The sequence below is a fragment of the Oncorhynchus gorbuscha genome, linkage group LG14, assembly GCF_021184085.1.
Source record: "Oncorhynchus gorbuscha isolate QuinsamMale2020 ecotype Even-year linkage group LG14, OgorEven_v1.0, whole genome shotgun sequence".
NCBI classification, from domain to species: domain Eukaryota; kingdom Metazoa; phylum Chordata; class Actinopteri; order Salmoniformes; family Salmonidae; genus Oncorhynchus; species Oncorhynchus gorbuscha.
The window spans coordinates 10,228,702-10,250,637 of NC_060186.1; the positions used below are offsets into that span (position 1 = coordinate 10,228,702).

The 21,936-nt window shown below is 43.3% G+C and overlaps 1 protein-coding gene across 1 annotated transcript; it reads left to right on the forward strand.

The window, feature by feature from the left end:
- Nucleotides 1–1,788: 1,788 nt before the first annotated feature.
- On the forward strand, nucleotides 1,789–13,690 carry LOC123994409 (diphosphoinositol polyphosphate phosphohydrolase 3-beta-like). Its single transcript, XM_046296940.1, has 5 exons — nucleotides 1,789–2,239; nucleotides 6,198–6,308; nucleotides 7,732–7,776; nucleotides 8,045–8,132; nucleotides 11,013–13,690. Exons 1-5 carry the CDS (start codon nucleotides 2,144–2,146, stop codon nucleotides 11,219–11,221), a joined length of 549 nt encoding a protein of 182 aa, XP_046152896.1. The 5' UTR covers nucleotides 1,789–2,143; the 3' UTR covers nucleotides 11,222–13,690.
- The last annotated feature ends 8,246 nt before the right edge of the window (nucleotides 13,691–21,936 follow it).

Below are 21,936 nucleotides of genomic sequence, written 5' to 3' on the forward strand. Positions count from 1 at the left end.
TCCACAACACAGTCTGACATCTTTGCAATTCCGCTCATATTTTTACACATCAAAGGCTACCCCGTTGCTTTTCGTAACTCAACGCTCCTCTCTCAGTGCAGGCGGAATCATTGCTCAATCTGACGTAAGACCCTAATAAGATTTTGACTAGTTATTTCAAACTGTAACGATCAATTATGTTAAGAAAAAGCAGGCTAACTCACCCCATAACCTAATCAATGTTTCTCTCTTTAAGAAGTTCAATCCATCCTCTCTTAAAAACAATCACATCATGATACACTGGTTGTCAGTTCCAGAACTCTGATACTCTGTAAGTGACCATCTCTTTGATGAAGAGTGTGAGGTAGGATGCTTGTCCTGCTGGCAGCCAGTTAGAAAAGTCAATCAAGTTAACAGCGTCTTTTGATTCAGTCGTTGAATTCCAATTTTGACAAGAACACAGGTTTGACAGATGACTACACTGGCCTTACTGGTAGAGCAAAACCTTTAGAGGTGAAGGGTTAACACTTACAATTATATGCTTTTCTCGCTTGTGGTGCAGAGAGTTACAGCACCAACACACAGGTGTAATGAATGAACTCAGAGGTGTGTATATATACCATATATGTGCATGTTTGTGTGAATCTCACGTTGTCTTGACAAAGGTCTCTGATCGAAACATTGATAAAAGATTCTGCAGAGGAAAAACAGTGTTGTTCAGGAGACTTTGTATTTCAATACCAACTAAAGGAACCCTGTAGCAGCAATGACAAATATAATATTCAGGTTCCGGTAGAGATGTTGTTGAATGTATAGTCTGTACAATTTATCTACTGCTATGCAACACTAGTTTCAGTAAGTAACAAAACAAACTTGCATTTACAGTTGCTAAAACATTGACTCAATAGTAACTAGTTTCTACTTTGACAACACCCTCAGCAAATGCTTGTCACATGCGTCGTAAACAACAGCTGTAGACTAACAGTGAAATGCAGTGACTAAGATAGAGGAACTCCTATACAACATGTCTTTGTATGTGTATACACCTAAAAAAGAAGGGTTATATCGCTTGCTTCATCTATGGAACCCCCAAAAGGTTCTATATAGAACCTTTTTCTATGAGGGTAAGGTAGACCTGTCTGACCTGTCTTCTATAACGTAAAAGCTATACATTAAACACACAAAACTAGACCTCTTCAAATGGGCCCACCTTCCTTTATAGGCTATAAACAGAACAAACCTAGACTGGATCTATACCCCCAACTTGCTTTCAGTCAATAGCATGAATAGTCGTCACAGAGTAGCTAAGGTAGGCAATAAAATTGACAGTGCTTTATTTGTGAAATTATTATTCTGATGTGAATACAGAAAAAGTGGAAGGTCAGAAACCGGTCTTTTCCACCACCCCCAATCCCAAGACAGACGTTTATAGTGGAGGCTATTATAAGGAGTCTTTTAAAGACCTTGTTTACTGACATTTCAGGGTAATACGTCACATTACATCTTATATTGAGAAAATACTCTGATGAAGTTATAGGCTTAAGGGTTAAACATTGTAACCTTACTATTTTCTAGATTGCTTATCTATATGGGTGGGCCCATGATACAAACAGGATAGGCTACTTTTTAAGAAAGCATAAAGTCAGATGGAGTGAGCAGTGCATAGGTGTTCAATCACAGCTAGATTTGTCCTACTTTAAAAAAAAATCCTATCCTCCAACAGTTATCAGACGTATGGTGCGGTGCGTAACAGCGCTCCGCTAGGTTGCCTTCTGTCTATTTACAGTCAGCGACTGCGCAAAGCCTAGCTTGTAGGCTACTACCTAAGGTGGGAGGACTACGGAGGAGGGTACATTATCGACTTACTCTACTTAAATAAGAGATTGCACATAGAAGTGGAGGTTATGGGGGACTGAACTGCATCCATTAACCCAACATCACGGAGGGAATTCCCTGACACGAACGCACTAAACGCAATTGGAGTGAATGGGAAAATACACCGTCAATGGGTAGATTGCCGGTATATCGCGTTCTCGTACCTCAGTGATACACATATGCCGGTTTTCTCTTCGCCATCCAGAATCTTGGTTTGGTGACTCACTCTTCGTTCGTTCATTTTCTGGATTTCGTTGCCTGCCCGGTGAGGAGAGGAGTAACCTACATAATGAAGTTCAAGCCGAACCAGACCAGAACTTATGATGGCGAGGGCTTCAGGAAACGAGCGGCATGCTTGTGCTTCAAGAACGAACGTGAAGAAGAGGTATAACGTTAGATGGTTATATTTCTCATTGACCGTTCAGGGGACCGACACTGTCCTGTCTTTAAACCACACTACTGTTCTCGGCTATATCCTACATTTGTTAATATTTTATCTATATTTGCCAATTGTAATAGACTTAAATAGGTTTTTATTGTGGTTTTACCACTTAATTACTGTCGATGTGCGGGGGGCTGTCTTGCCCGTGTCTGAAATAAATGCTTCTGCGGGTTTTTCAAACCTAATGATTAGAGAAGTAGGCTTGATGGTAAACAACCCCCCGCCCCCCCCAAAAAACCCAGGAGTGTTATAGTCTATTTATACGCTTTTTTAGCCTACGTTCCATGGCTTTTGGAATACATCCTCAGTGGTGTTGTGTGACTGCCCGCGGCTATCCAGTTTGGGCTAGTTTGAGAGCAAAGCGAGGGGGTCGAGGCGCTCTGTTGCATGTTTCATTCGACGGGCGGGACATCAGTCCAGCCATTGCTACATTGTATGACGATACCACTGTACTAATGCATACGAGTTTAAATACTAGTAACAATATCACCGTCATCATTTTACACCTTATAATCTCTGCTGCCTCATAAAAAATGAAATGAAAATGCGTTATTGATGAAGTGGCCATTTTGTAAGACAGGTTTTCAAGTATCCTAGGCTGAAACCAAAGGTAGTCTACTGAAAAGTAGTCTCAATCAAGGCTTTGCTTTTATATTTCTGGTTTGAGAGAATATTCTTAACAAACTGCTGTAGACCTAGACATATTCCTCGTAATAGTTTCTGGTTTTTAACGGGCTTCACCATAGCCTACGTACCACCATGATGCAAGCGTTCACTGTCTATGGTTTGACAAAATGGACTATCTATCCAAGTCAATTTCCCCGAAATTATAACAACATATAGGACCCGTTCCACACATGTTTAAAAAAAAACATTTGATAAATCGGAAGCAATTATTTCCATGTAATTGGCTATATTGTTGTGCATGTCTCCTTTCAGTCAATATAGCATGTTCCAATTGTTTCTGCCTAGGTCTATTTAAATGTTTAAAGGCGCAATTTATACAGATATGACTTATATCTTCTACCGTAACAAGTTAAATTGGCCCACTTTATCATAACCAAAATCTGTGGACCTATTCCATTGTGATGTGTTACTATTTTTATTTAAACTGCATTGTTGGGTAGGGCTTGTAAGCAAGCATTTCACGGTAAAGTCTACACCAGTTGTATTCTGCGCATGTGACAAATACAATTTGATTGATTTGATTTGTTGTCATAGGAGACTTAGTAAGCAAATTATGTCAATTTTCAGTGCATGAACTAAAATCGAGAATACTATTAAGGCGGGTCATTATTGTAAAAGTGGCTATGCTTTTCATCTCTTACTGAGCCACACGCCTTGTTTATGAACAGCTCCTACATTTGGATTTGTACTGTCTGATAGAAATCCAACTCTGTATCAGACAGTTCAAGACACTGCAGCCTCTGACTTCCCTGCACCACTGTTATGCAATAAATAAGCTGCAGACTTTATCTGTCTGTCATGAAGAACTCTATCAGAGCACTCAAGTATTTGTACCACACACACACACACACACACACACACACACACACACACACACACACACACACACACACACACACACACACACACACACACACACACACACACACACACACACACACACACACACACACACACACACACACACAGAGAGAGAGAGAGGTGGCCTGAAGGAGAAACTGTTGTCCCTCCCTCATGTATAGCCGGTTCTTTCAGGAACAAGGAATAGAGATATATCAGTTTGCTGTGTGTCAGTGTGTTCCGTGCCATAGGCACATTGCATTGTGGTAGGGCAGCTGGGTAGCTGGAAGGCTTTCTCACTGAGTTATATTAATGAGACTGCCCAATCTCAGTCTCAATACTGCATCCCAATCTCCCTTTTGATTTTTACTTGGGAAATGTTTATTAACATTAGTAATTATCTACACATACAATCGTGTTGCTGATATTTCATTTGTGATGCTAGAAAACAAGTCAACCTTTGTGTAATATCTTAGCTTGTTTTAATATTTAAGATACCTGTGGTGGAACAAATGGAGACCATCTTCAATCACCCACCTGTGTCTCTGGTCAAGGATATTGTTAGGTCAAGAAATGCTTTGCCCGTGTCTGTTCAACTGTTACTGAGCTGTAGTAATGTATAGAGCCCATCCCCAGGAACATCTTACAGAGTTTGCTCTGGGACTGTCCAGCTACTCTGTCGTAATTGCATGAACTCGTTAAGCCTGAATAGGAGAAAAGCCTCTGTGACTCCTGAGTGGCCGATACTGTCTATGCCAATACTCCTGTCTAAAACTTCAGACCTCCTTAGGCTGGCATGTGGGAGACTGGTTTATTCGACAGCCACAGTGTTGCTCCTCCAAGAAAGTAGGTGTTTATTTCCTCCCTGAGATTCCTGGCCCGTTTAGCAGGCTTACAAAACACACTGGAATCTCGCTGGGAGACCCTGCTCTATTCCCTTTGGTCCCCCCCCCCTCCATCTGCACCTAACCTTTGACCTATCTAATATGTTGGTGTGGGGTTTTGCTCCTCACTGTGCCGAGTGTTCCTCAGTGGTATGATTTTTCAGTGGGACATACCTTGTTAGCCTAAGCTGTTGACATAAATGACATGAACATTTGTATATTGCATGAATTTATATGAGGTGCCGACAAGCCTTATGCCTTTCCTGGAATTAGTTAAATTCGTAACATTTCATATCCAACCACATTTTGCGCAAGAAATAGAAACAATAGGACATAAAGTGAGGCAAAAATAACACTGGCAGGATGTATAACTAGGTTTGTTTTGTAAGCAGACACTGTCAAACACAGTGACATCCCTGAGCAGCTCAAAGCCTTGCTCTCCCAAAAATATATTTGCAAAAGGCACACAACGGTGCCCCACCCCCATATTTAAACACAGACAGTACCCCCCCCCCCCAACACACACACAAACACTTGTGTACACACATGTGTACTCACATTCTGAAGCGTTAGCAGTCTGTTATAAATAGGTTAGTAGGTTCATTCTATCTCCATGGTTTAAGTCTTTATAATGTAGGGTACTAAGCAGACAGTCGGGTCTACCTCGCTGCTTCAGTTGGATCCCCTCATCTGTATGTGGCGCCCGTAAATATAGCTAACCGTCCCACTCCCTGTCCACCCTCCATCCCCTCTTAGCCCGGGACGAGCCAGATGAGATGTCGGCTCAGTTAAGGCCCGGGAACATGACATGGTGACCCAGAGTGGAAGGGTGACACGTGCCGTACTCACTGGGTGGCCTCTCTTGGCCACTTGACTTGTCACTACCTGGCTCCTGGCTCAGGCAAAAACGGGTCTGCTCCAGCAATCCCACAATCCCATTAGAGCAGCACAGAGGAGTGTCAAAGCGGAGCTGCTAGCTGATATTACATGGCTGTCAGGCTGACACACTGGTCCCATATAGAGGGGTCTGGATGGGGAAAAGATAGAAGGTGAAAGCCACATTAGCTGCAGTTGACGCTGCATTACTGTCGTATTCGACTGACTTGAGTTGGATGTTTCCTCAGCATTGTGAAAGAGACAACTGAGCAACTATGAACCCATAGTTCATGTGTGTGTGTGTGTGTGTGTGTGTTTAGGTCATGTGTGTGTATTGCATCATGAAAATGCAGATACAGGCTCATTCAATCTGTTCGGATTGTTGTACACGGCAGACTGTCGTGTAATTTAAGCTCAGGCACCTGCTTTGATGCTCCCAAAAGGACCTGATCTAGGTCAATCGATTAGCAAAGGTGGAGCAGAGGGCCCTGTGGTGGAGCAGAGGGCCCTGTGGTGGAGCAGAGGGCCCTGTGGTGGAGCAGAGGGCCCTGTGGTGGAGCAGAGGGCCCTGTGGTGGAGCTGGACTCACAGAACTATTGTGTTTTCTGTTCCAGGTCTTGCTGGTGAGCAGCAGTCGGCACCCGGACCAGTGGATCGTCCCAGGTGGAGGGATGGAGCCTGAGGAGGAGCCCTGTGGTGCAGCGGTCAGAGAGGTGTTTGAAGAGGTGAGTTCACCTGTCATAATATACAGGAAAGATCCAACCATTTTGAATGTTATATTGTTTTTGTGCATCTCTGAGCGATGTTCTGTCAATTCCCGGGGTCATTTCATGTTTTCATATGATGCAAAACCTTTTCAGATACACATAAAAATTAAAGAATGACCTGGGAGTCGATAGAGCATCGCTCAGAGATGCACAAAAACAATATCACATTCAGAATGATTGGATCTTTACTTTAATCCAATCAGTCATCACCATAATCATCAGTGATGATGAATTTGAAATGAATCACAAAGTGGGTGTGTAACTAATAGCTATATGCACGCACAAAACACACATTGATCTGATGGTCATTCATTGATTTGTCTGTAAAGAACATGCCTTTTAGGGATGGGTGAGACTATTGTAATGTGTTAGTTGTAAACTCTGGCTTCAAGTAATGTAGTGATCATGTCATCTATATGAGTATAAAAAGTATTGCTGGCCCCTGATTGGTCATTTAAAGGCAATGTGCAGACCCTACATTTTCTCATATACAGTATGAGAGAGAGAGAGAGAGAGAGACACTCTATAATTCACCACTGCCTTCCTTGTGGCATGTGACTGACCTTGTCGATCTCCTGGGATATCTCACTGGCACTTCACAGCATGTCCTCTCCGAAGTGGCTTCACAGCTAAAAAGGGTTCCATTCTGAGAGACTTGATGTATGCAATGATAGTGGGTGACGGGAACTCACTTTTGACATGACACAATTGGGAGGTACATTTTGGTGGGTGCAAAGTGAGTTTGTAGAGAAAGGACTGAGGAGCTCGTGGTATTCCAAAGGTCCAGCTGGTGGGAAACCTAACGTACTTGGGTACGTCAGCAGGCTAAACTTGGCTCCCTGCTGGATTCCAGCACATTCACAGGTCCTAAAGCCTGTCCAGTGGACGTGGGCAGATTCTTTGTGAAGCTTGATAAAGGGGCAGGAAGGGGAATAGGGGATGGGTCATGTGTTTTTTTGGAAACAGTAACCTCTGATTTTGACCTCTAAATATACAGCAGGACTGGGTTTGTGTTGTGATATTCAATCATGTTATATTGGTTAACGTGTTCTGATCTCGCACACACGCACACGCACACGCACACACACACACACACACACACACACACACACACACACACACACACACACACACACACACACACACACACACACACACACACACACACACACACACACACACTCTCTCTATCTTCACATCTCAACACACTCCTAATTCCAGTCAAAGGTTTTCATTCTAAACCCCCACACAGTATTGTCAAGTATTGGGATTTCTCTACTTTCCTTTTTAATCTAACACAAGTGTTTTGGTTTGTCAAATAGCCATAGGCCCAATACTTCATCTCACATCCCCCTAATGCCTCTCTTCTCTCTCCCACCAGGCAGGAGTGAAAGGCAAGTTGGGACGTCTCCTAGGTGTGTTTGAGGTAAGGTGTGACTCTGGGCTGACAGTAATTATAAGACAGTTACATTTTTACTCCCTGAAAAACTGTCATTGCTCTCTTGTGTAAATTGTCACATGAATGGAATTCAAGAATAGAAAATTAGTGGATTTGGTTGATGCCTAGTCAAGGGTTGATAAACTACCCTAAAGCATGTGCACCCTCTGAAAGCAGCTGTTTTTTCTTGAGGTGCCACAGGTAGAGATTCTTCCAACCTGAATTTTGAAATGTAGTTTTCTTTTCAACTTTACAGCAGAATCAGGACCGAAAGCACCGAACGTACGTTTACGTATTGACCGTGACGGAGACATTGGAAGCATGGGAAGACTCTGTCAACATAGGTGAGTTTATGGTCACATGACATCAGGACTAGAGGTCAACCGATTAATAGGCATGGCTGATTCATTAGGGCCAGTTTCAAGTATTCATAACAATCGGTCATCTGTATTTTTGGACGCCGATTATGGCCGATTACATTGCATTCAACGAGGAAACTGCGTGCAAGGCTGACCACCTGTTATGCGAGTGCAGCAAGGAGCCAAGGTAAGTTTCTAGCTAGCATTAAAAAACAATCAATCTTCACATAGTTACTAGTTAACTACACATGGTTGATGATATTACTAGGTTAACTAGCTTGTCCTGCGTTGCGTATAATCAATGTGGTGTCTGTACATTTTTTATTGAATCACAGCCTACTTTGCCAAACGGGGGATGATATAACAAAAGCGCATTCGTGAAAAAAAGCACAATCGTTGCACGAATGTACCTAACCATAAACATCAATGACTTTTTAAAAATCAATACACAGAAGTATATATTTTTAAACCTGCATATTTAGTTTAAATAAATTAATGTTAGCAGGCAATATTAACTAGGGAAATTGTGTCACTTCTCTTGCAGTCATTGCACACAGAGTCGGTATAAGCAACAGTTTGGGCTGCCTGGCTGGTTGCAAACTAATTTGCCAGAATTTTACGTAATTATGACGTAACATTGAAGGTTGTACAATGTAACAGGAATATTAAGACTTAGGGTTGAATACAGAAGGGTTCTGTATTTCACTGAAAGAATAAACGTTTTGTTTTCGAAATGATAGTTTCTGGATTTTACCATATTAATGACTTGAATTCCTGTGTTTATTATATTATTATTAAGTCTACGATTTGATTGAGCAGTCTGACTGAGCGGTGGTAGGCGGCAGCAGGCTTGTAAGCTTTCATTCAAACTTTACTGTGTTTTCCAGCTGCTCTTAGCAATGCTTTCTTCACAGTTCTGTTTATGACTTCAAGCCTATCAACTCCTGAGATTAGGCTGGCAATCCTAAAGTGCCTATTAGAACATCCAATAGTCAAAGGTATATGAAATACAAATGGTATAGAGAGAAATAGTCGATGCATCATAATTCCTATAATAATTACAACCTAACACTTCTTAACTGGGAATATTGAAGAACTGGGAATATTGAACCACCAGCTTTCATATGTTCTCATGTTCTGAGCAAGGAACTTAAACGTTAGCTTTTTTACACGGCGTATATTGCACTTTTACTTTCTTCTCCAACACTGTGTTTTTGCATTATTTAAACCAAATTGAGCATGTTTCATTATTTATTTGAGACTAAATAGATTTTATTTCCGTATTATATTAAGTTATAATAAAAGTGTTCATTGTTCATTCAGTATTGTTGTCATTGCCATTATCATTCGATTAATCGGTATCGGCTTTTTTGAGTCCTCCAATGATCAGTATCGGCATTGAAAAATCATAATCGGTCGACCTCTAATCAGGACTTCAATGTCTAGTATAATAATATGTTTTTCCAGGAAAGATATTGCCAGTTCCAACAGGCCTCACATACTAAATAATGAAATCCCACTCACTGACTAAAAGGCCTGGGATTGCAGAAAACAAGCAACAAACAAGTTCAATATTTTTCCAATAATATCCGGCTTCACCTAATCTAAAGTTTGGAGTCATAACACATAAATTCCAAAGTGGCTGATTAAGACTCAACTTATGCTGCTAACAGCTAAATCACACCAGCCTGCTGGCTTTGGAGAGGTGGACTAAAATAGCTGGTAAACGGTAGAGTAAAATGTGAACGTGCGATTGGATTACCGAGCAGATGAAATCCATTAATCATCCTTTAGACTTAAGTCTTTTTCCTGGGTGGCTGGAGCTTTCAGTCCTTATAGATCTTACAGTAGGCAGAATATCAGCCTCAGTCTTTCTTTCGGTTTTGTTTACTGTCACGAACCGGCTCAAAGCCCGTAACAAAAGGGAGACAACATGGAGATAAGGAGTGACAAAAGATATATTTATTAACTAAAGCAACTAAGGAAAATATCCAATGGTGTGTGTAATCAGTAGTGTAAGTGTGTGTTTTGCATGAATGAATGTGATAATGCAGGGTGTTGAAAGGTGCCAAAGCAAACAAACAAAAGGCCACCAAGAACCACAACACAATCTACAAAGGTGTCTGCATGGAGAGAGTCTCCTCCATGAATGTGGAAGAGGTCTATTTATCCTGGGAGACAACTGGCCCAGGTGTTTCCCATGAAGCTGACGACCCTCCCAACTCCGCCCACCGGCATCCTAATAAGGAAACAAGAACAAAGACAGAATACGGCAGACAAGAGTGGGAGGGTCGTCACATTACCGACTTAACCGCACCAATATTTGTTCCTTTGCACTAATAGTCCTCATTCCCGTTAACACACAGGATTACCAAACATGGGCTACAACTTGTTCCTCAAAAAGAATGTTGTTAAAGCATGCCACTGTGAATGACCTTTAAATGAGCTCATGTCTATGGCCTCATCTTCACGCAATAACAATGTAGCTGTTGTTAGAGATAATCAATGTATTCTGATAACTTCTATTCTGGAAACATGTATTCAAACGGGCTATTAGCACCCTTCACAAGACTTTAGGTAGGCTGAAATTAATAGGGTCATTTTGAATGTTTAGATGGGCATGTTTGCAGATTGGTAATGGGATATCTGAATATTTTATTGACAGTGCCACATGGGGTTGATCCAGATCCCATATCTTTGTGAGATCCCCATCCCTCAAAGGGCAAATGTCACACTAAGTTCATGTGGAAAACCCCAGTAGTTCTGACTGCTGATTGGTTATTGGGAGTGTATTAAAGAGCTTCCCCCCCCCCCTGTGGTCAACAGCAGGAGTGATTGACACTCAGTCTCTGTCTCCCCCTGCAGGTCGTAAACGGGAGTGGTTCACAGTGGACGAAGCCATCAAAGTCCTGCAGCACCACAAGCCGGACCACGCTGAGTATTTGAAGCGGCTTCATCTCAGCTGCTCTCCAACTAATGGGAACTCCCTGCTCCCCAGCCAGCCCCCTAATGACAACTTCCCCCGTTACGGCCCCCTCACGACAGGATCTGTTCTGGGCCCCTCGCGCAGATAGGATTGGCCCCTTCCCACGCCTATGAACTATCTTCTACCTGTACAGATACACTATAAAACTGACATTTTGCATGAATATACAAATCCTCAGAGTCACGGCTCACGCCACATGTATGTAAATTACTGAATACTTGGACAAACCAAAGCCATACTTGGAACTGTGTCTGGATGATTCAGTTAAGGAATGCCTTTCAGTAACGTCTTTAAGAATATTCTATTGGGGTCAATTGTATTATTATTTTCATCCATAATTAAGTAAATCACACAACATGGCTGCCACAAAAAAGGGGTCATTGGCTGACAATAGGATGGAAAATGGCAGTGTCACTGGACCTCGGGAGCTGAAGCAGTGTTGACAACAAAGAGATGCTACCTCAGTTGGACGAGCACTGGAAGGATGTTTTAGCACGGTGTCAGATCCCCTTTGGCTGGCGTTTAACCTGTACAAACAAACTACAGCTCAAAAATATGACTGTTTACCTACTTCAAGTAGTACCATACTGTGTGGGCAGAAGACAAGGGCTCACTATTGTCCCTCCCCGTTCACCTCAGTAATTGGTGCTCTTCTTCAAGTTTAGCTGTAAAAACAACACATTTTGAATTTCTTACATGGAGAATTTCACATTTAATTGCCTTGAATTGTGTTGCCTTGATTGTCATCAGTTTCTCCATCTTATCATCATCATAAATAACAATAATTTGATATACTAATTTAATTTTTAACCCCCGTCCCATATATGATCTGGTCAACCTTCAAAAGAGTACCTTTACTAGTTGAAGGCAGGCCCTCTTTAATATAATAATATCTATATTTCATCAAATTTCCAGAAATGATGTCTCCTCAATGCTGAGATAATGTACCTTAATCCACAGTTGAGCATCTTGTCTGACCGCTGAATGAGCATTGAACCCCCCCACACAGGGGACCTGTAAATACTCTGCTGCAGAGAAGTGTAGAGTTGTGTGTCTGGTTAACAGAAATGCAACCATATTAACTTCCATATTTGCAATTGTTTTTCTATTGATGTAAAAAAAAAAAATGTTTCATGGAGAAAATGCTGTGCCATGTAGTGAAGGTGTGACAGTAAACCTTTTCCTCCTTTCAGTTCCACCTGAGAACAGAGATGAGATGACATGGAACAACGAATAGGGAAGTAGTCTGAAAGAGAGAGGGAATGGATGGAAATGAGTGTTTTCCATGTTAGATTCATGGTGGAACGACACTGATGGTTAGGCTGAACATGGAAATGTTCTTACCATGGACATGGATGTGAGATATTGTAGTTGAGAAATTGTAGTGTTTTACTGGAGATCACACAAACATAAGTGGTTTCACTTTTTAATCTTATCACTCAACCACTAACTCACCCAGACTCTCAGCATTCATTTTATCACAAGAATACCCCTCTGAGGCAGACATGGTCAAATACATACCAGTATGTCAACTTTCAAATACTTGAGGTATTGCTGGGTGGGTGGAGTTTGTACTTTTGGGATTATTCCATTGGTTCAATTTTACTAGGTAAGCTAAATCATGAGCACTGTATTTTACAAGTATACTTGACCAGGGTCTGCCCTTGTGGATAATGCTTGTTTTAATTTGAGCTCATGCTTCATCAAAGCAGTTTTTTGGGAGGCAGTGTTTAGGAGCAAGTAAATAACCCAATAAAGTGTTAAAAGATGAAGGTGGGGATATTGACCCTTCTTAAAATCTGTTGCATGAAAATATTTCACCGGCCTGTCTGGACAGTCATCTGGCTGGTCCAGTCTTTCTATAAAACCTGTCATTGGATAATGTCTGCCACTTGGCCAGACTACATGTGTTGTTTGTTGCATACATTGTGTCTGTGTGACAAATAAATATCGATCCTGTGCCAAATTACAAATGTTTGGTATAATTGGCCAGGCAGAATGATAAAGTCAAAATCTACTTACTTTAGCCATGTCTAATACATGATAATAATAATTGGTACATTTGGTAATGTTCTAAGGATTTCAAAACAACATGGTTATTCATGAAACTATCACCTTGAACCAGTTGTATTTTTTATGGATATAACAATTTATGGAGATTGGATTTATGCATACTGGTACCCTACATTCAGGAAGGAAAGTAAGGACATTAATGCTATTTGTTCTGAATTTTACCTTATTTTTTAAAACATTTGCAGGGGAAAAGTGGAAAATGTACATCAGCTGTAGTTTTATTTTGAATGAATTACCCCCATGGACCCTTATTACTGACACTAAACAGTCCCTGTATAATGAATGGGTGGGGGACTGCTGTGAATGTGTGCTGATCAACTTAGTTCCAGGCACTCTCGCACTAAGGTGTCTTGAAGAAATCACTTGTTTATCAATGCAAACAGAATTTCCTTTATGATCATATGAACAGTGGAATTGGATAAAGTAGATTGAAGACTATTCTGTTTGGAATAATAATGAATTAAAAGGGAATTACTTGACTCCATTCTGTCTGTAATGTCTGTACTGTATCTACTCATTTTGTTCAGTGTTTTCCCAGTCTTTTGGAAGGTTGTTGGTGCATGGTTGTGTGAGGGAGCTGTTAGTGGGTGGGGTCAGGTGTTACTTTGTATTTGTTTAAAAAGACAGTATAGAACAGGAAGTCCACAATGATTCTGCATGGAAAGGGACTCAAGATGACCATGTACACTGAACAAAAATATAAACACAACATGTAAAGTGTTGGTCCCATGTTTCATGAGCCGAAGAATATCCCAGAAATGTTATACGCACAAAAAGATAACATCCCTGTTAGTGACCATTTCTCCTTTGCCAAGATAATCCATCGACCTGACAGGTGTGGCATATCAGAAGCTGATTAAACAGCATGATCATTACACAGGTGCACCTTGTGCCGGGGACAATAAAAGGCCACTCTATAATGTGCAGTTTTGTCACAACACAATGCCACAGATGTCTCAAGTTTTGAAGGAGCGTGCAATTGACATGCTGACTGCAGGAATGTCCACCAGAGCTGTTGCCAAAGAATTTAATGTGCAAATCGGGGGCCTTCCGAGTGGCGCAATGGTCTAAGACACTGCATTGCAGTGCTTGAGGCGTCACTACAGATCTGGGTTTGATCCCAGGCTGTGTCACGGCTGGCCATTACTGGGAGAACCATGAGGCTGTGAACAATTGGCTCAGCGTCGTCCGGTTTAGGAGAGAGTTTGGCAGGCCGAGATTTCCTTGTCCCATTCCACTCTAGTGACTCCTGTGGCGGGCCAGGCGCATGCACACTGACACGGTCGCCAGGTGTACGGTGTTTCCTCTTACACATTGGTGCTTCCGGGTTAAGAGGACATTGTGCCAAGAAGAAGCAGTGGGGCTTGGCTGGGTGATGTTTCAGAGGACACACGGCTCTCTACCGTACGAGAGTTGCAGCGATGAGACAAGACTGTAACTACCAATTGGATACCTTGAAATTGGGGAGAAAAAAGGGGCGAAAAAAAGAAATACAGTTGAAGTCGGAAGGTTACGTACACCTTTGCCAAATACATTTAAACTCAGTTTTTCACAATTCCTGACATTTAATCCTAGTAAAAATGTCCTGTTCTAGGTCAGTTGGGATCACCACTTTATTTTAAGAATGTTAAATGTCAGAAAAACAGTTATTTCAGCTTTTATTTCTTTCATCACATTCCCAGTGGGTCAGAAGTTTACATATACTAAATTAGTATTTGGTAGCATTCCCTTAAATTGTTGAACTTGGGTCAAACGTATCGGTGAGCCTTCCACAAGCTTCCCACAATAAGTTGGGTGAATTTTGTCCCAGTCCTCCTGACAGAGCTGGTGTAACTGAGTCAGGTTTGTAGGCCTCCTTGCTTGCACAAGTTTTTTCAGTGCTGCCCACAAAAGTTCTATAGGATTGAGGTCAGGGTTTTGTGATGGCCACTCCAATACCTTGACTTTATTGTCCTTAAGCCATTTTACCACAACTTTGGAAGTATGCTTGGGGTCATTGTCCATTTGGAAGACCCATTTGCGATCAAGTTTTAACTTCCTGACTGATGTCTTGAGATGTTGCTTCAATATCTCCACATAGTTTTCTATCCTCATGATGCCATCTATTTTGTGAAGTGCACCAGTCCTTCCTGCAGCAAAGCACCCCCACAACATGATGCTGCCACCACCGTGCTTCACGGTTGGGATGGTGTTCTTCGGCTTGCAAGCTTCCCCATTTTTCCTCCAAACATAACGATGATCATTATGGCCAAAGAGTTCTATTTTTGTTTCATCAGACCAGAGGACATTTCTCCAAAAAAGTATGATCTTTGTCCCCATGAGCAGTTGCAAACTGTAGTCTGTCCTCCACTCGTTACCTGTATTAACGGCACCTGTTTGAACTTGTTATCAGTATAATAGACACCTGTCCACAACCTCAAACAGTCACACTCCAAACTCCACTATGGCCAAGACCAAAGAGCTGTCAAAGGACACCAGAAACAAAATTGTGGCATTTCTTTGGGGGGCCGCACAGCCCTCCATGTGCTCGCCAGAGGTAGCCTGACTGCCATTAGGTACCGAGATGAGATCCTCAGACCCCTTGTGAGACCATATGCTGGTGCGGTTGGCCCTGGGTTCCTCCTAAAGTAAGACAATGCTAGACCTCATGTGGCTGGAGTGTGTCAGCAGTTCCTGCAAGAGGAAGGAATTGATGCTATGGCGGGCCATTCCGCCCATTCCCCAGACCTGAATCCAATTGAGCACATCTGGGACATCATGTCTCGCTCCATGTACCAACGCCACGTTGCCCCACAGACTGTCCAGGAGTTGGCGGATGCTTTAGTCCAGGTCTGGGAGGAGATCCCTCAGGAGACCATCCGCCACCTCATCAGGAGCATGCCCAGGCGTTGTAGGGAGGTCATACAGGCACGTGGAGGCCACACACACTACTGAGCCTAATTTTGACTTGTTTTAAGGACATTACATCAAAGTTGGATCAGCCTGTAGTATAGTTTTCCACTTTAATTTTGAGTGTGACTCCAAATCCAGACCTCCATGGGTTGATAAATTTGATTTCCATTGATCATTTTTGTGTGATTTTGTTGTCAGCACATTCAACTATGTAAAGAAAAAAGTATTTAATAAGAATATTTCATTCATTCAGATCTAGGATGTGTTATTTTAGTGTTCCCTTTATTTTTTTGAGCAATGTATATATATATATATATATTGTTTTTTAAAAATGTTTTGCGGGCCGGATTAAAGTACGTTGCCTCCCCTTGTGTTAGGGTATGGGCAGGCATAAGCTACAGACAATAAATAAAATAGCATTTTATCGCCATTCATCTCATGCTTCAGAATTATAATACACAGCCCTATGTCGCAAGGATCTGTACTCAATTCCTGGAAGCTGAACATGGCCCAGTTCTTCCATGGCCTGCATCTTCATCAGACATGTCACCCATTGAGCATGTTTGGGATGCTCTGGATCGACATGTATGGCAGCGTATTCCAGTTTCCGCCAATATCCAGCAACTTCACACAGCCATTGAAGAGGAGTGAGACACCATTCCACAGGCCACAATCAACAGCCTGATCAACTTTATGCAAAGGAGATGTCACTGTCATGCAGGTGAATGAGGACCCAAAAGCGACTTGGCGAAAACAGAGTCTTTAATCCAGTAAAGTAATTCTACAAACATAAGACATAATCCCACTCGTAATCACGAGAACAGACTGGAGACTCGATCAAGAACTGCAGGTTGCCTCGGGAAGGCACTTGAACGTAGCAGACTCAGACACCTGCTCACCACGCAGCATCTGAGGGAAACACGACACGACAGGGCGATACACAGACACAGCACGGTGAACAATAGACAAGGATCCGACAGGGCAGGAACGGAAAACAAGGGGAGAAATAGGGACTCTAATCAGGGAAAAAGATATGGAACAGGTGTGGGAAGACTAAATGATTGATTAGGGGAATAGGAACAGCTGGGAGCAGGAACGGAACGATAGAGAGAAGAGAGAGAGGAAGGGAGAGAGAAAAAGGGGAACGAACCTAAAAAAGACCAGCAGGGGAAACGAACAGAAGGGAAAGCATAATGACAAGACAATATATGACAAAACATGACAGTACCCCCCCACTCACCAAGCGCCTCCTGGCGCTCTCGAGGAGGAACACTGGCGGCAACGGAGGAAATCATAGATCACAAACGGTCCAGCACGTCCCGAGAAAGAACCCAACTCCTCTCCTCAGGACCGTAACGAAAAACGATAAAAAGGGAAACTAGGGTACTACTCTAAAAAAAAATGAGACACGGGTAGAGAACTGAAAGCTTTAGAGCAAACAGGACCAAACAGGCCAGGAGAGTAACAACTAGGGACAGACTGAGACACAGCAAGGGTAGGAACAAGAACAGGAGAGATGCGATGGCAGGGAACAGACTGAGACCCAGCAAGACCAGGAGCAGAAGCAGAAAAAAAATTACCAGACTTCTTCTGCGCGCAGTCCGAACACGCAGCCACGAAACGGCGCGTGTCACGCTCCTGAGTAGGCCACCAAAACCGCTGGCGAATAGAAGCAAGCGTACCCCGAACGCCGGGATGGCCAGCTAACTTGGCAGAGTGAGCCCACTGAAGAACAGCCAGACGAGTAGAAACAGGAACGAAAAGAAGGTTACTAGGACAAGCGCGCGGCGACGCAGTGTGCGTGAGTGCTTGCTTAACCTGTCTCTCAATTCCCCAGACAGTCAACCCGACAACACGCCCAACAGGAAGGATCCCCTCGGGATCGGTAGAAGCCACAGAAGAACTAAAGAGACGGGATAAAGCATGAGGCTTGGTGTTCTTAGTACCCGGGCAATAAGAAATAACGAACTCGAAACGAGCGAAAAACAACGCCCAACGAGCATGACGCGCATTCAGTCGTTTGGCATAACGGATGTACTCAAAATTCTTATGGTCAGTCCAAACGACAAAAGGAACGGTCGCCCCCTCCAACCACTGTCGCCATTTGCCTAGGGCTAAACGGATGGCGAGCAGTTCGCGGTTAGCCACATCATAGTTACGTTCCGACGGTGACAGGCGATGAGAAAAATACGCACAAGGGTGGACCCCATCGTCAGTATCGGAGCGCTGGGACAGAATGGCTCCCACGCCCACCCCCGACGCGTCAACCTCAACAATAAACTGTTTAGTGACGTCAGGTGCAACAAGGATAGGAGCGGATGCAAAACGCTTCTTAAAGAGATCAGAACAACAATCATACGACCGGTGAGGAGGAAGGGAGTTGGTTCTGGACCGACTGAAGACCGTGCGCAGACCATGATATTCCTCCGGCACTCCTGTCAAATCACCAGGTTCCTCCTGAGAAGAGGGGACAGAACAAACAGGAGAAATAGCAGACATTAAACACTTCACATGACAAGAAACGTTCCAGGAAAGGATAGAATTACTAGACCAATCAAAAGAAGGATTATGACACACTAGCCAGGGATGACCCAAAACAACAGGTGTAAAAGGTGAACAAAAAATCAAAAAAGAAATGGTCTCACTATGGTTACCAGATACAGTGAGGGTTAAAGGTAGTGTTTCATATAATATACTGGGGAGAGGACTACCATCCAAGGCAAACATGACCGTGGGCTCCCTAACTGTCTGAGAGGAATGTCATGTTCCCGCGCCCAGGCTTCGTCCATAAAACAGCCCTCTGCCCCAGAGTCTATTAATGCACTGCAGGAAGCTGCCGATCCGGTCCAGCGTAGATGGACCGGTAAGGTAGTACATGTACTTGACGGAGAGGACCGTCTAGTAGCGCTTATCAGTCGCCCTCCGCTTACTGATGAGCTCTGGCCTTTAACTGGACATGAAATGACAAAATGACCAGCGGAACCGCAATAGAGACAGAGGCGGTTGGTGATTCTCCGTTCCCTCTCCTTAGTCGAGATGCGAATACCCCCAGCTGCATGGGCTCAACACCTGAGTCAGTGGGGAAAGACGGTAGTGTCGGAGAGAGGGAGACACAGTTAACGCGAGCTCTCTTCTATGAGCTCGGTGACGAAGATCTACCCGTCGTTCAATGCGAATAGCGAGTTCAATCAAAGAATCCACGCTGGATGGAACCTCCCGAGAGAGAATCTCATCCTTAACCTTAGCGTGGAGTCCCTCCAGAAAACGAGCGAGCAACGCCTGCTCGTTCCAGTTACTGGAGGCAGCAAGAGTGCGAAACTCTATAGAGTAATCCGTTATGGATCGATTACCTTGACATAGGGAAGACAGGGACCAGGAAGCTTCTTTCCCAAAAACTGAGCGATCAAAAACCCTTATCATCTCCTCTTTAAAGTTCAGATAATTGTTAGTACACTCAGCGCTTGCCTCCCAGATAGCTGTGCCCCACTGCCGAGCCCGACCAGTAAGGAGTGATATGACGTAGGCAATCCGAGCTCTCTCTCTTGAGTATGTGTTGGGTTGGAGAGAGAACACTATATCACACTGGGTGAGAAAGGAGCGGCACTCAGTGGGCTGCCCAGAATAACATGGTGGGTTATTAACCCTAGGTTCCGGAGGCTCGGAAGAACCGGAAGTAGCTGGTGACACGAGACGAAGACTCTGATACTGTCCTGAGAGGTCGGAGACCTGAGCGGCCAGGGTTTCAACGGCATGCCGAGCAGCAGACAATTCCTGCTCGTGTCTGCCGAGCATCGCTCCCTGGAACTCGAGAGTAGAGTAGAGAGAATCCATAGTCGCTGGGTCCATTCTTGGTCGGATCCTTCTGTCATGCAGGTGAATGAGGACCCAAAAGCGACTTGGCGAAAACAGAGTCTTTAATCCAGTAAAGTAATTCTACAAACATAAGACATAATCCCACTCGTAATCACGAGAACAGACTGGAGACTCGATCAAGAACTGCAGGTTGCCTCGGGAAGGCACTTGAACGTAGCAGACTCAGACACCTGCTCACCACGCAGCATCTGAGGGAAACACGACACGACAGGGCGATACACAGACACAGCACGGTGAACAATAGACAAGGATCCGACAGGGCAGGAACGGAAAACAAGGGGAGAAATAGGGACTCTAATCAGGGAAAAAGATATGGAACAGGTGTGGGAAGACTAAATGATTGATTAGGGGAATAGGAACAACTGGGAGCAGGAACGGAACGATAGAGAGAAGAGAGAGAGGAAGGGAGAGAGAAAAAGGGGAACGAACCTAAAAAGACCAGCAGGGGGAAACGAACAGAAGGGAAAGCATAATGACAAGACAATATATGACAAAACATGACAGTCACACTGCATGAGGCAAATGGTGGTCTGGTTTTCTGACCCACGCCCATACTTTTTTTTGAAGGTATCTGTGACCAACAGATTCATATCTGTATTCCCAGTCATGTGAAATTCACAGATGTAGGGCCTAATGAATTTATTTCAATTGACTGATATCCTGATATGAACTGTAAATCTTTGAAATTGTTGCATTTATATTTTTGTTCAGTATGGATAACCTGAAGGCTACCTACCTCTTTTTAGGTGTCCCAGGTGTCTTTGATGCTGTAGCAGTGTCTTCAAGTGCTCAAGGTCAGAGACAGACTGAACACAATCATCCAGGTCAGAGAAGGCAAGGCTGAGACAAGATGCTGTCTGAGGGTGAGAGAGACAAACTTAAAGTTAAAATGGAAAAGGAGAGTGCAGTCCAATCCCAAATCAACCCCTAGCTCCTACCCACTGGAAACTTGTTGATGTTCAGTCCATTTATTCATCTATTAAAGGGGTTCATTCATTTATAACTGTAAACGCAACATTTTTCACATTTGAATTGATAGGATGAAGATGCAGTCATATCAGTACCTGTGTAAAACTGGGCCCTGGCAGCAACTCCTCCAGCCTGGAGAAGAACTCCCACACCAGAATCTGCAGTGCTGTGTCATACTTAGTACCATACTGCACTGGGAACACCTCCTAATGAAAATGTAGAGAGCCATTACACAGTGAGGTGAATGGTCTTGCCTATAACACTTGTTACTACTAATGTGCATTAGTTTAATAAAATACTTGTTTTATCCATTTGCACTAATATTCTTGATATTTGTCACAGTACCCAACTTGACACACAACACACACATCACATGCTCAGGAGCATTACATTCCTTTTCAGGTACATGCCTGCCTGCTTGCTCTTCAGGCATAAACAAAACTTTTGCTTGATTATGACACAGAACTACCCAACTTTGGTATAGAAATCATAAAGTGTGACTTTGTGAGATTCAAATGGTATTAGTAATTGACAGGTGTGATACAGGTGTTGCATATCAGAAATGATTGGATAGTAAATGGAAACAATGGCAAAAAAAATACCTCATCCAGAAATTCTGCATAATTTACAACAGTGGTTCCCAATCAGGGGTACTTGGAGCCCTGGGGGTACTTGGCCTATCCACAGGGGGTACTTGAGAATACTCAGAAACCATAGGCCTACTGTTAAAATGCATGAGGGGGTATTTCAGGGGTACTTCGGGCACAGCAAAATTCAGTTGGTGGTATACTGACCGAAAAAGGTTGGGAACCACTGATCTACAACAGGGATGGGCAATGTTGATGGGGGTGGGGCCGTCACAAAAAACGGAATGAATACATTTGGCACTCATGAGGGACCGCAGTGGCTCGCTGTTTTGTTAACCTACAAGTGCAGTCAGTGCCGGCTCTAGCATTTTGGGGGTCTTATGTGAAGTTGCCCCTCCCCCCCACCTTG